The sequence below is a fragment of the Nestor notabilis genome, unplaced genomic scaffold (assembly GCF_000696875.1).
Source record: "Nestor notabilis isolate BGI_N333 unplaced genomic scaffold, ASM69687v1 scaffold18662, whole genome shotgun sequence".
In the NCBI taxonomy this organism is placed as follows: Eukaryota; Metazoa; Chordata; class Aves; order Psittaciformes; family Psittacidae; genus Nestor; species Nestor notabilis.
Window position 1 is genome coordinate 1 of NW_009917406.1, and position 14,701 is coordinate 14,701.

At 40.4% G+C, this 14,701-nt stretch overlaps 2 protein-coding genes across 2 annotated transcripts; one reads left to right on the top strand and one right to left on the bottom strand.

Moving 5' to 3' along the window:
- Positions 1-3: 3 nt before the first annotated feature.
- LOC104401594 (40S ribosomal protein S27-like) lies at positions 4-2,955 on the top strand (the record flags this gene model as incomplete). Its single annotated transcript, XM_010009217.1, has 3 exons — positions 4-61; positions 2,398-2,508; positions 2,927-2,955. Coding segments are annotated over 3 exons (198 nt in total), but the record flags the coding sequence as incomplete, so codon positions are not given.
- A 4,359-nt stretch (positions 2,956-7,314) lies between these two features.
- LACTB (lactamase, beta) lies at positions 7,315-14,540 on the bottom strand (the record flags this gene model as incomplete). Its single annotated transcript, XM_010009218.1, has 5 exons — positions 7,315-7,918; positions 9,782-9,947; positions 11,549-11,894; positions 12,233-12,423; positions 14,474-14,540. Coding segments are annotated over 5 exons (1,314 nt in total), but the record flags the coding sequence as incomplete, so codon positions are not given.
- Between the last annotated feature and the right edge of the window lie 161 nt (positions 14,541-14,701).

Consider the following 14,701-nt stretch of genomic DNA (forward strand, 5'->3'; position numbering starts at 1 on the left):
CACAAGAAGAAACGGCTTGTGCAGAGCCCCAACTCCTACTTCATGGATGTAAAATGCCCAGGTAAGTATCTACATTCTGTCTTACAGAAAGGATTAAAACTAATCCTGTACACGGTTCATCTGCATTAAAGGTCTGATTTTTTTGTTTGTTTCCCCCATCTAAATGTGGTTTGTCTGTTCTGTAGTGAAAAAATAAGTCCATATATTGCTCTGTCTGCTTTAACCGTAAGTGTTTTCAACCTTTTTCAGGAGTGAATTTAAACAACAGGGCTTTTATTTTCCTTTCTGGAGGACTGGCATTTTTCCTACCAAGTAGGAACACACACACTCCACCCACTCACCTCAGATTCACATGTATAAGAAATGAGATGAAATCATGGAATCCCAGCCTGGTTTGGGTTGAAGGGAACTTAAAGCTCCTCCAGCTCCAACCCCTGCCCCGGGCAGGGACACCTTCCACTAGAGCAGGTTGCTCCAAGCCCCTGTGTCCAACCTGGCCTTGAACACTGCCAGGGATGGGGCAGCCACAGCTTCTCTGGGCACCCTGTGCCAGCGCCTCAGCACCCTCACAGGGAAGAGCTTCTTCCTAAGATCTAATTTAATTCTCCCCTCTCAGTTTAAAACCATTCCCCCTTGACCTTTACAAGGACATGTGCTTATATGTCTTTGTAGAAAGTCCCTCTCTAGATTTCTTGTAGGCTTTTTTCTTGCTTTAAAGCATCTATGGTTCAAGTTTTGAATGGAAGACAACACTGGTTTTCTCCTTTTGCAAGTTGATTGACTCTAGAAGAGGATCCGTAAAAACTTTTCACAAGGATATACACAGGCAACTGGGATTTTACATAGGAAGTAAAACAACTACAACTCTTTTTTTCACATGCTGCTATCAAGAAGCAAGCTGACATCTAGCTCACACATACAGGTGCTGGCCTCTGCTTTTCATCACCACTTGGGCTCAGAAACATCTATATAAACAACTTCTCTTTTATAAACTAAACCCTGGAGTTTTCTAGCACAATCACTGGAGGATGCTCTACCAGCAATCAGCTGCTCCCATCAGCACAGCTACGTCCATGTCTAAGCACAGAAACTGTCAAGTGTGCTTATTTCCTAGTAACTGCTGCAGTATAAGAAGACTACAGCAGTAAGAAAATGCAGACTTACAGGAGTGATCATCCTGACTAGTAGGGAATCGTTGCTGTATTCAGGTTTTCTTATCGTATTCTTTCTTAGTAGCTTACATTTCTAAGAAGCTCTGAGACATTGTTTTCCATCTAAAAGTGAGGAGAATTCCTTAGAACAGTTTGAAAGTACAGTGTGGTTACTTTTAAAAACACATGGTTGAAGGCTAAACCACTGATTTGGGGTTTTTTCAAGTTTCTTCAAACCAGTGTACATGCGCTCATACACTACTATACAGTTAATGTCAACAGAGGCCCATAGGTCACTGGTTATCTTCACTGTTGTTGGATTAATTGGTTATTGAGTTTGAGGGACATAGAGAGCAAAGCAGGAGAGCTTCATTACTGACAGGAGTCCTAAGCAAGAGGCACTGAGAGCTTTCTGAGGCCCTTCCTCACAACATACGTTCTATCTTATTTTTCTGGTCCACACATTCTGAAAACAGAATCTGTGCTCACCTTTATCTATTTGTCTATTTTGTGTATCCACATCTAGAGAAAATCCTTTACAAATTTTCTCTCTCCAAAAATTCCTTGTGGGTAATTAAAAACACTTCTAGGGGAAAAACATGAAAGCAGTGAAATCTCTTTGTCTAAGCCATGCGTGACAGCAATTTCATTCTTTTTTAAGTAATATAATTTAGAAGTTGTAGATCAAGTGTTGCTGATGCCTCTTCTTGCGTCTGGAAGTAGTGAAGTTGTTCTGTGCAAGTCTTGCTCAGGTATGATGCTAGCTTTGTAGAACGCAGCCAAGCACATGCCGTAAGTGTACCCATTATTAACAGAAAGCAAACACAGATTTGAACAGCAGTGTTTATATTCACAGCTGCCAGACTGTCACCAGCAATGTCCCACTATTACAAGTTAAATATTTCCTTAGCTAGGTGGGTGGCTCTAGTCAGCAGAGAAGGCTAATCTCGTTCTCCTTGACTCTTCTGCAGGAGACATATCACAGGCAAATTAGGGCTTGCAGCTATTGGGCTGCGTTGATTTTCGTACTGGGTTCAGTTAATTAACTTGCTCTCATATGCATGTTAGTAAAAGCAAGTGGTTCAGATCACAGTAATCATGTTTTGATTTGTTTTACTCAGTTTGCTGTGGAATGAAATAGAGATGCCTTTTTGGACAAGTATATTTAGAGTATGTGGTTCAATTACACATAGAAAAAATCATGCTAGAAATACTCAATGGAAGGTTTGATCATGCTGTTTTCCAGGATGCTACAAGATCACCACTGTATTCAGCCATGCTCAGACAGTAGTTCTGTGTGTAGGATGCTCAACTGTCCTGTGTCAGCCTACTGGGGGTAAAGCCAGATTAACAGAAGGTAAGGGGCAATATTTAGCAGCCTAAATATTCCACTTACATAAAAATGCATTTATGTATCTAGAGCTTGCAAACATTTTAGCTTTGATTTTGAAAATTATATTGGAACACTCATCTTGCAAATCGCTTAGAGTTGGGGTTTGTACCACTAAGGGACGGAACAGTAGACTGAAATTTAACAGGCATCTGGAAGAAAAGAAATCATACACCTTGGCCTTATTTTACGATGAATTATACAACAGCCGTGTTGTTATGGCTGAGTTAGAGAAGACTCAAAGTTCTAAATCTTCACTTCTTATGGTACGTGAAGTTTAAATTTATTGCATGAGTTTTCCTGCTAAGGTTGGGTGGGCAGTTCTGCACGGCAGCCTAACAACGTGAGGACTGTTCATCCCTATATCCACGTGATTTCTTCACAGGCTGTTCATTTAGAAGAAAGCAACACTGAACACTTGAGCATGTGGTTTTGGATCTGTGCTCCTGAAAGCCTTACCAGTTTAAAAATGCCTGTTAATACAATGTAATTACGATTGATTTTGTAGAAGATTACATGCTACTAATGAGCTGGAATCTCTTTTTCAATAAATAATTTGAAGTGCAAGCGTTTCCTGCGGCTTTGCAGACAACTGAGCTCTATTTTTGTATTTTTATTTTTAAACAATGCATTGTTAATTGGGTGGTGTCATTTAATATGAAACCCTTGAAATTGCTGCTTCCTTCCCCTTGTTTAACATCAACTGCAGCAGCATAATGCGTATGGTGACAGAAGACTGCTCTAAGAGTGCATTCTGTATCCTTCACTACTGCAAGTGTTGCAAAGGCTGAATAATTTAACATGGCTCATTTGCTTTCAACATTGCTTTAGTCCCTCTATCAATCACCACAAGTGATGTGATGACAAATGAAAATACAAAGTTGCTCACTTATGTTCAGCTGGTTTTCTGTTTTGTTTGGGCAGTTTTTTCCTCTTCCCTCTAACCTGGTCTTGAACGTGCATTTGGTAGTCTGTGCGGAGATTTCTATATGAGAAAAAAAAAGTCTTTCGCAGAACACTGAAAGCATTTAGTATAGAGAAGGCATATGGTATATGAGCAACAATAATGACTTATTGTCATTATTATCACTGACACAAAGTACATTAACAGCTGTGAATGGTATCCAGCCGTTAACCCCCCCCCAAAATACTACAGCAAACACACGTATAATTTTAGTATTAAATACTGACATTAAATAATTACCTTTTTGCAACAAGGAAACAGGGATTTAGTTTTTATAAGTTTTCTAAATGGCTGTTAAAAAGCAGATTTTCTTTTTTTAAGCCATGAGAAAACATTCAAACCAAGTCTTACGTGTGTCTTATCTTAATAGATAATAGCTCAAGTTATGTATCGACATCTCTTTCAAAGTATCTGGTGTCTTGTAAGCTAATTATTGTTGGGAATTCCTATTTAATCTGTATTCTTTTTAAAGAATAGACTTCTAAAAATTGTATGTGTCTAGTAAATAAATTAAAAAAACAACCCTAAACCTGATACAACAATTCATTGTATTAAGTTTTATTTCAGTTAATTCAAACAGCAGAACACATAATTGCCAGATGCAAAAAATAGGTGTTTGATACAGAAATAGATGCACCAATTTAATATACATGCCTGTTAAGGAAAGCATAGTTTTATGTTAGCGCCATACTGTGTTTTCACAATGAAGGTTAATATAAGTGCAAGTTTAGCATGAAAGCTGCTCTTATCTGATCGGTTTCCCACACTCAGTGCCAGTCCATCAAATAACTGGCTTCAGACTAAAGATCAACATAGTAATATTAATTCACTTGTGACCTCGATACATATGCTAAGGCCACACTGATTCTTCGTCTCCCATATCCCTGCCTTCTCTTCCTCTACACCCAAAAGGTAAGAACTCATGACTGAGTAAATACCAAATCAGAAAAAGTCCATTTTGTTCCAGGTACTGGAAGATGAAATGTAGACAGCATAGCATCTCCAATACTGTCTATGTGTCAGAAGATTCTTAAAAAACCAGAAGGTTTTGAAACTACAATATGAAGAACATGGTATGCATTTAAAAAGTTGGTGGCTAAACAAATTCCGTGAGGGGAGTGAGGCACTGTCGTTAACATCTTGGTGTTAGAAGCACCATAGACACTTCGTAGTATTACTCACTTTCGTACATAGAATGGTTTGGGTTGGAAAGGACCTTAAGGCCATCTAGTTCCAACCCCCTGCCATGGGCAGGGACACCTCACACTGAACCGTGTTGCCCAAGGCTCTGTCCAACCTGACCCTGAACACCGCCAGGGATGGAGCATTTACCACGTTTGGGCAACCTGTTCCAGTGCCTCACCACCCTCACTGTGAAGAACTTCTTCCTTATATCGAACCTGAACTTACATATATTAGTGTTTGGTCATATCCAGACAAGCATAATGGTAAACCTGTGCTTTGTAGGTTCTCAATCTCTATACCCAAACACAATGGTCAGTGAGGGAAACTTGTTTCCCTCTCAAGTTCCCTCTCTGTAAGTCTCTTAAGTATGCAAAATGACATTTGCAAAACAGATGCATCATACAAGAAAAGTATGTTCTAAATCCTAAAACAAGTACTACTTTTCTGAGCTTTTATATTTGGTCCATTCTATTCATGTGTTCTTCCAACATGGAAACAACTCGGAACTACTTACTCTTGTTCCCAGTGTAAAACGGGCAGTGACTTCTGCTGCTGCAAGCTTACCCAGCTAGTAGGTGCTCAAGATTGGAAAAAAAGAGTTGCTACTGAAGATACTCACCTCTAGTACTTCTGTATTGGAACTGTCAAACAGTATCAGTAACTTCAGTGAAAGAGCAGTTGATTTATTGCCTGACCAAATGAAAGTGTGTTCAAAAAGGCTCTCTCTGTTGTCTCTACTGATCTGATATTCTAGAGATAAAGACAACTCATTAATGAATAAAAAAAGTGAAGTTTTGTTGAGTGGGCCAGAAAACACAAGCAAATAGTTTATCTGTAAGCTTTCACTGTTTTAAGGCACAAGAATCATGATAGTTAAGAGTACTAAACCAGCCTTACTAGCTTCAATTACAAGTGAAGGTAAAACACACCTCTAAAGATTAAATTTCCATGTTTGTCAGCCTTAGGTAATAAATGGTATCACAGGCATACTGAGAACAGAGATGACAGCGTGTTTCATCACAGGGCAGATCACAACTATGAAGTGAATACTAAAAGCCCTAACTTGGTGGCTGTTAGCTAAGACATCCTGCTCATTAAATTCAGAGCAGCAGAGCTGCTGAACAGTGCAGGGACAAAAGTATTCAAACCTTTTCGGAAGGCTATTTTCTTTTGTCTCAGCCTGGAAATACTGATGCAACTGCAGGTAAAGTGGCATAGGGGCAAATCTTGAGATAGCAGAGATCTTCCATGCTATGATGGAATATACAAAAATAACATACTTGGATGTTGTTATATTCCTAAAGTAAAATTGAAGATTAGAAAATGCTTCTTTGGAACTTCATCAAGATTTCTCCTTCAACCTTGTGCAAAACTAACATCTTGAGGCATGATTCCAAGTGGGAAAAAATATGGTTTTCCATAAACCCTCTCAAAGTTTCACTCTCTACAACTACCTGAAAGGAGGTTGTAGTGAGGTGGGGTCGGTCTCTTCTCCCAAGTAACAAGCAAGAGGACAAAAGGAAACAGCCTCAAGCTATGCATGGGGAAATTCAGATTGGATATTAGGGAAAATTCCTTCCCCAAAGAGTGCTCCGGCACTGGAACAGGCTGCCCAGGGCAGTGCTGGAGTCACCGTCCCTGGAAGTGCTCAAAAACCATGTAGCCAAGGCCCTCAGTGCCAGGGGTTAGTGGTGGCCTTCGCAGTGCTGTGGTGATGGTTGGACTTGATGAGCTTAAAGGTCTTTTCCAACCTGGTTGATTCTGTGATTCTAAGTCTAAGAGGCTTCAAGAATGGGCTTTAAATTTTGTTGAGTTCCCGATTCCTGTATCTCAAGGAATATCTACATTATAGAAAACAGTGTCATTTCTGGCTACCAAAGTCAGCCTGTGTATTGTTCAAAACCAATGGGACAGTTTGACAGCTCACCATGTTGTGCTATTCAGGTACATCCAACTGCGGAAATATTTCACAGTAAACTAGTTTCACACATTCTCTGTCTCCAATAAAAGTGGAAGAGAGGACATCTAAATAACAGGAAGATTTATTTACCTTACTCTAGCCTTATTTTTCCTAATTCTGAGCACTGCACAGCTCTGACAGAAGCACACTTCTGGTGTAAATCTGCATTCTGGAGGTAGCTTCGAGATCTGGGGGTTGTTGTTTGTGGTTTTTTTCTTTTTGACCAAATACAAAATACAAAAACTCAACAGTAAACCCAGTTTTCTTTCAAAAGCAATACTGAACAGTTTTGGCAGACGGGAACATTGAGAATAACAAACTACATCTTTGTGTGCTCAAATCAAGATGTGTAATCTTTCAAAAGTTTAACATTTAAGGTAGGTCACCTGTCACTTCTCAGTGTGAGAAACCAGTGCTATTGGTTTTAATCTTCGTCAAGTGCTTGACTGGCTGAGGAAAAAACCTGCTAACATAATGATGGTTTACACAGGTACTACAGGAAGTCAAATCTGACTGTTACATTCTCCTTTCTGTAAGTTAGGAACTTCCCTGAGAGATGAATTCCAGTTAGATGTAAGTTTAGCACCACTAGCAGAAGGTAATTAAGTGAATTGTTGATGCTTTTGCTTCATGTAGTGATCTTAGAGTCTAATTACAGCCTTCTCCATTGGTTTTTCATGTTTCTGTGCAGTCAGTCCAGTTACAAGTTACTTATTTTCCTTTTTTAACCTGTATATTGTGCCCGTTTTTCTTTATCAAATTCCCTTGCAATCTTTAAGGCCGTGCTGTTGAGTGAAACCGATTGCATATTACAGATAATACTAACAATTACTCCTCTAGGTGGTGCCACTAGCCCAGTATCTGTAGCTTCAGAGTCCAGCTCTTCAGGAAGAATTAGGAGGACACTACTTGCCCCCACTGCGCCACCCGTATGAGATGCGTAGTGTCTCTGCTGCCTGCAACAGCCACACTGTTGTTTTTTCTCTACCACAGCCCAAGCCATTGCATATTTACCATCCCTGTCCCATGATACTTCTGTTTTTGGCACTGGTGTCCACATCATTGTGACCGTTTCTGGTTTGAGGTACCCAGGAAGAAGTTTGCCTCTAGTGTTTTTAAATTGTCCGGCTTGGTAACTGTACAACAAGGCATTTCCAAATTTCAGAAGGTCACCTACTGATGAGAGAAAGCCTCCACCAGCCCACTTGTAAGAGTTGTCCACGTACGGCGCATTCACCAGCCGTCCCTTCTTGTTGTACACGTAACACCTGGAATTCAAGAAAATTCAACTTGTCATTCTCTGACACTGTGCACAACTATTTTAAGCTGCTCCACCTTAAAAGAGCAAACTGAGCATGTATCAGCTTGTGCTTGTGGAACTCGAGAACTTTATAAAATATATTTTTCTTGCAGAAAAATCAACAAGAAATTCAGATGGGAAAACAAAAACTAAGGTGACCTCTTAGGTTAGAAGCTTATTATCACTAAAACTAATCCTTCTACTTACTCTTAGGATATACTAAGAGTAAAGGCAATTACAAGTAAAAGGTGCGACAGAAATCTATAGGTCAGCCAGCACAGGACTTTTCTTAAATCCCTGTACTGGATTTAAAGTGTTTTAAGAAAGAGGAACCCTACAGCTACCTGATGATTATCAGACACTGAGCTGAAGTCTCAGGTGACTGCTCCAAGACAGTAGCTTCCATTTGTGATTGATTTCTGTGCTTGCAGCCCAGAAAGCCAACCGTATCCTGGGCTGTATCAAAAGAAGCGTGACCAGGAGGTCAAAGGAGGTGATCCTGCCCCTCTACTCTGCTCTTGTGAGACCTCACTTGGATTATTGGGTACAGTTCTGTGTCCTCAACATAAAAAGGACATGGAGCTGTTGGAGCAAGTCCAGAGGAGGGCCATGAGGATGGTAAAGGGGCTGGAGCACCTCCCGTATGAAGACAGGCTGAGAAAGTTGGGGCTGTTCAGCCTGGAGAAGAGAAGCTGCATGGAGACCTCATAGCAGCCTTCCAATATCTGAAGGGGGCCTACAAGGATGTTGGGGAGGGACTCTCCATTAGGGACTGTAGTGGTAGGACAAGGGGTAATGGCTTTAAACTTAAACAGGGGAAGTTTAGATTAGATCTAAGGAAGAAGTTCTTCACAGTGAGGGTGGTGAGGCACTGGAATGGGTTGCCCAAGGAAGTTGTGAATGCTCCAACCCTGGAGGTGCTCAAGGCCAGGCTGGACAAGAGCCTTGGGCCACATAGTTTAGTGTGTGGTGTCCCTGCTCATGGCAGGGGGGTTGGAACTAGATGATCTTAAGGTCCTTTCCAACCCTAACTATTCTATGATTCTATTTCCTTGAGAGCATTTTAGAAGGCAAACTTTTAAGAAGTTTGACTCGCATTTTTATGAGACTTTCTCCATAACCTGCTTTTGTGATTTAATTAGAATTCTTCTCCTGCACCGAAATTTAACAGGTCACTCAATTAATCAATTTCAGAGCCAGTTCAGGTGGGTTGATAAAACAGGACTGGAGAGAAGGAAAAGAAACTATATTGGAATGCATTATCCAGTTACAGAAATTTATCTGGGTGGGGTTTTTGCAGTTTAAGTTAATAAAAAGAGATCAATTGGTAAAGCATGTTCTGCGTTAAACACAATTTCAGTTCTGGTTAAAACTGATACCACAATTTAATTTATGAAAACCTTGTGTTACTGTGAGACCATTACACTTCCATCGAACTCCTAAAAAGTCAGTATATTAAAAAAACCCAAGGTAACTATATAGTCTAACATAATCTCCTAGTTACTCCTTTATTTTACTCTATTTCCATTTACCTGCTTATCTGTACCCAAAATAAATGCAAACTTCATAGTCACCCCTGCCACTCCCCACATATATACACTTCTAACAGGAAATACTTATCTCCTATTCTGTAATTGTAGCTGCTAATTACAGAACCAATGCTGTAACTCTCACATAAAATCAGTTACATGACTAACTTGGAAATAACACAAGCCACTTCATTTAAAAAGCGGGGAGGGGGATAAATCCCACATTCTTAATTCAGTCAGCTTAATAAAGATAGAAAGAGCAACAATTGTTGTGGAAAAAGAGAAGTTTCATCCTTGCTTACCTTGCTCTGTTATATATCATTGCCTCATTGTCATCTAGTACAGTTGACAGCATATCCAAATCACGAAACATTTTTAACATATAATCTGTAAATTTTTGTCCTGAAACTCTCTCCACAACAGCACTTAATAGAGTAAAGCCATACGTTGAATACAAGAACTGACTACCTTGAAGAAACACAATGAGAAAAGAGGTGAAAAGAACAAGTTAGCTGCATTATGCTTAAATGGAATCTGAAGGGTAAAATTTAAGTAATCATATGTACAAATAAAACTATATATAACAATGAATAATCAACTGAAAGAGTCCCCCTGCACCCTTATTTTAATATGATGTGAATCACAAGTTTATGATACTGGGTCCCAGGAATTTCTGCACTGCAGCTGACACAGATGCTTGCTAAGTGCAGGTAGCTCAGAGAACAGGGCTAAAATTTTTCCAGGGATCTGCAGGTACAACCAGGTTTCCTGCCAAGATGTGAAGACTGACATTTAACATCCTTTCCCCAAGATTTACCATGCCCCTGCTAATAAGGACATCTGGATTCGGAAAGCTGGAGCACAGCATAAAATTACTTCTTAAAAGACGCTCGCCTACTGTGACTTGTTTGTGTGTCTACACCCTACAGACGGAAAGACAAGGGTGGAACTCGCTCAAGGTTTTCAAAGCTCTTCATAACTTTTATCAAAGTGTTTCTAGTTCTGGTTTTCTAGTCCTAGAATGTCCTGTAAGATTATATGAACACTAACACGTATATTATTTAAGACAATATATTTTATTTACAAAACGTTCTGGTTTTATTTCATTATTGCACTAATGTCTTTTATGACACATCTACAAACCAAGCTGCCAAACTGCCTACAGTCCAGACTGCTCTCTTACTTGAAGGGGTTCCTAGAACTCTCCAAGATGGTATGGGGTTAACTTCTCCCCCTTCCTACTCCCTTCTCTTTAAATGCACATTTATTTACTGTTTATCAGCAATGGATATCATTTCCCTTTTAACCTGACTCATTTAGAACGTACACCTGAAACTCCTCAAATTCCTCTGTAGAACTAACTGACATAATTCCAGTAGTAAATAACCCTAACAATTATGTGTTTCTATGGTCTTTCTGTAGAATGTTTTAGCTCTGGATTAGTATCTCACTCAAATGTTTGCTTTAGCACTGACAAATTCAGTAACTGGCATGTTTCATGGCACTTACTGCATTACTTAGACTTTTCTCCCAGGAACTCTACCTGAGGTCCCACTTTCTCTTCTTATCTGAGACCCTCTTGTATTACCTTTTAAGTCTTGGCTACATGACATTTTGAACTGGCTGGATTATGGTGTAGATCACAGAATCACAGAATGGTTTGGGTTGGAAAGGACCTTAAGACCATCTAGTTCCAACCCCCCTGCCATGGGCAGGGACACCACACACTAGACCATGTCACCCAACGCTCTGTCCAACCTGGCCTTGAACGCTACCAGGGACGGAGCATTTACCACTTCTCTGGGCACCCTGTGCCAGTGCCTCAGCACCCTCACAGTAAAGAACTTCTTCCTTATATCTAACCTGAACTTCCCCTGTTTCAGTTTGAACCCATCACCCCTTGTCCTACTGCTGCCATCCCTGATGAAGAGCCCCTCTCCAGCATCCAAATCTATATGAGCATAATTCTTAAGTCAGTAGATCGGTAAAGGTATCTATATACCAGTGTTACCTAAAGTTGAATTGATAAAATCCTGAGCACATTTTGGTCTAAATTAATAGAAACTCACCTGGTTTAAAGAATAAAGGATCATTTTTAAATATCTTCAGTGATTCAATCACACTTTCAAATTTTTCCTTCAAATAATACTCTTCTTGCTCAAATTCCTTGTCTCTCCTGCCAGGTTTTGAATTTTGGCTTTTTACCTCACCCTCATGTTCTTTCCTTGGTTTGACAGAATCAGTCTTTTCAATCCCTTTGCCCTCTTTTTCTTTTTGTTCTTTATCCTGACAGGGTTTTGTTAGTTTTAATGCTCTGTTTGCCTTTTCCTTTTCTTCCTTTACTTTTGTAATATCTTTTTCATAGTGACGAATCCCACTCAAGTGTGAGACTAATAGTCTTGTCGTAATAGTGACCTAGGTAGAAAAGACAGCATTTAAATGTGAGCTCTAGTCATTAAAGATACGATGCACACTAAATCACCAGAAAAGTAAAATTCAGCATGATGAGGAATAGACGAAGATTTAAGGCCTTTTAAATATCACGTATTAAACCCACTTGAAATAGATACATATATATGCACACACTACACAGTTGATATAAAACTGAAGATCCAGATTTCCAGCATTGGTTTTTCAGGCAGCAAACACCCACTTTACAGGAATGGGTCCAGATACAGGCACCTGTACGCAGATGGCTGTGCAATGACAGGAACAGAAACCCAAACCAGTGTTACCAATGAACAGTCACATACCTTTTCACCCTCGTAGACTTTTTCTGGAAATTCAGGGACGTATTTCTGCACTGGAGCATCCAAATCCAGTTTCCCCTCTTCCCACAATTTAGCAACAGCCATCATTGTAAGACACTTGCTAATGCTAGCAATCCGCATGATGGTCTCTGGTTTACATACTACACGATTCTCTACATCAGCATAACCCAAACCTTTAAGAAGATAAAAACACTGTGTAAATATTTTGCATGGAGACATGCTGAATTAATTGTTTGCAATGAAATAGATTTACTGGCTTCTTCCTGGGTTTTTTCTCTAGCTAAACAGGGACATGAAGAATTGGACTACCCTTGCTCCTGCTTCAATTACATCAATAAGATTTTAATGTAGTAGGTTAATCAAAACCCATTGTTTTGGCCAATGGGCATCCCAAATTACTGATTAAAATTACAGACCAACCTAATGATAAATGAAACTGAAGTGTAAGCCAAAATCTACACTCCCTGAGGTCAAATATTCAATGTAGAAAAATGAGAAACTAAAATCTAGACGGTAAAATAACTGAAAATCACAAATATTCCTTATATTGTTCTGATTTAATGGTTAAAACAGTAAAAGGTCTTATTTTATCAATACAGAAATTGAGAAAGGAAATCACTCACAAATTCATAGCAGTTACCTAAGCTGCAAAGCTTCACAGAACAGTCATGTAACGCACTATGTTTCAACATCACTCAGCACGACTTCAATTACATGATAGCTTAAGTGTCCCCATAACAGTGTTTTCCCCTGTAACCAACCCACAAGCCTGGTAGCAAGAACTGGAATTAATAAGCTCCATACTAGCCTTCAGTTTGAGCTTGGTTTGAAGAAACTGTGCAAGTGATGTTGCAGCACAAAACGCACTGAAATGCAGTAATGACATATTTGCACTTCTCAGTATGAGCAAGGCCTGCCAGCAATTCATGTGGCTGCCCCATCCCTGGCAGTGTTCAAGGCCAGGTTGGACACAGGGGCTTGGAGCAACCTGCTCTAGTGGAAGGTGTCTCTGCCCGGGGCAGGGGTTGAAGCTGGAGGAGCTTTAAGGACCCTTCCAACACAAACCAATCTGTGATTCTATGAGTCTACGCCTGTCTACATCAAACTGCAGTGTAATAATGAACTACTCAGGGAAAAAAACACCTTGCCAAAACACAAGAAATAAAAAATGACATGTCAATCACCCAAGACCCCTTTATGCAAAGCTGACACCCAAGTGCTTGCACGGTGCTTGTGAATACAGATACTGTATGCCTCAGTGAAAATAGCTTCCAAATCTCAAATTGCTCCCATCAGTTTAGCAAGAAAGCAGGTTCAGTATCGTGGTCACAGAACACATGCAACTTAAACCTGCTCCTATTTCCCCCCCTACAAAGAAGGGAGGAGGGCAACAAAATGAACCAGAAGTCTGCTAGAGCAATGTTACCCACCTCCCAGCTGCCTTACTCAAGGCAGCATTGCTCTCTGTATCCACAGGCAGCAGGGTACAGAAAGCTCTGCCAAGGCTTATCCTCCCACAAGTAGCTGTCTTGCTACTGGATCTGGCAGTCCTGGTGATAAACCACAAACCTGGCACTAGTTCCCTCAGGCACTTTCCTGCGTGTCAAGGAAGGGATTCCGCCGATGTAATATAAAAACTTCTGTGTTCATTGCCAGGAAATTTGAGGCAAGAAACGCTACCTGAGTTGGGATTAAGTTTCTAGCACAATTTTCTTATTAGGCCACACTACAAAAGGTACTAGAGGCTCTCCAACTCACTTCTGGCACAACGAAGGAGAAATGAAAACCTACCATCTGCTCCAAACATATATAAAAGTTAATGCAACAACTGTCAGAAAATCATTATTACTTTGACTATTAAGTAAGATCCTGCGGGGAGAACAGCTCATCACCTCCTATGCACAATCCTACCAGAGCATTGTACAGCTCCGTGCCCGGAGTGTAAGTATATGCAAAGACTGATGTGACAAACAACGGGAGAAAGGTTCTCAAACAAAACTGTTTGCTACACACTAGCACAATCAGAACGTTAATAAATTACCGATTCCTGGCAATTATTGTTTACTAAAGAAATCATCACTTCATGCTCCCAAGGCACCTGTTTGTGCCCCCTGTCCGGAGATGGGACATGGAATGCGTTAAATCCCTGTGTCTGAACTGCTCATTCTCAAAACTTCCATCGCTTCCCAACCGCACGCACGACCGCTACTCCCATATACTGACCTTCTGACCAGACTTCCTGTCCGTCCACTGAAACTCCAACTAGTATACCCGGGATTCCTGCTTCATCCTGCCAAAAAACGGACGGAAGACGTTAAGGAGGGCCTTTACAGTCAAAACCCACTTCCTCCCAACCCCTACAAATACAAACCCAATCCCACAAATACACCGGCGCGTTGCTGTCGCCGTACAGCTGACGTTTAGTGAAGTACTAGTGGGGCTGAACTGGTG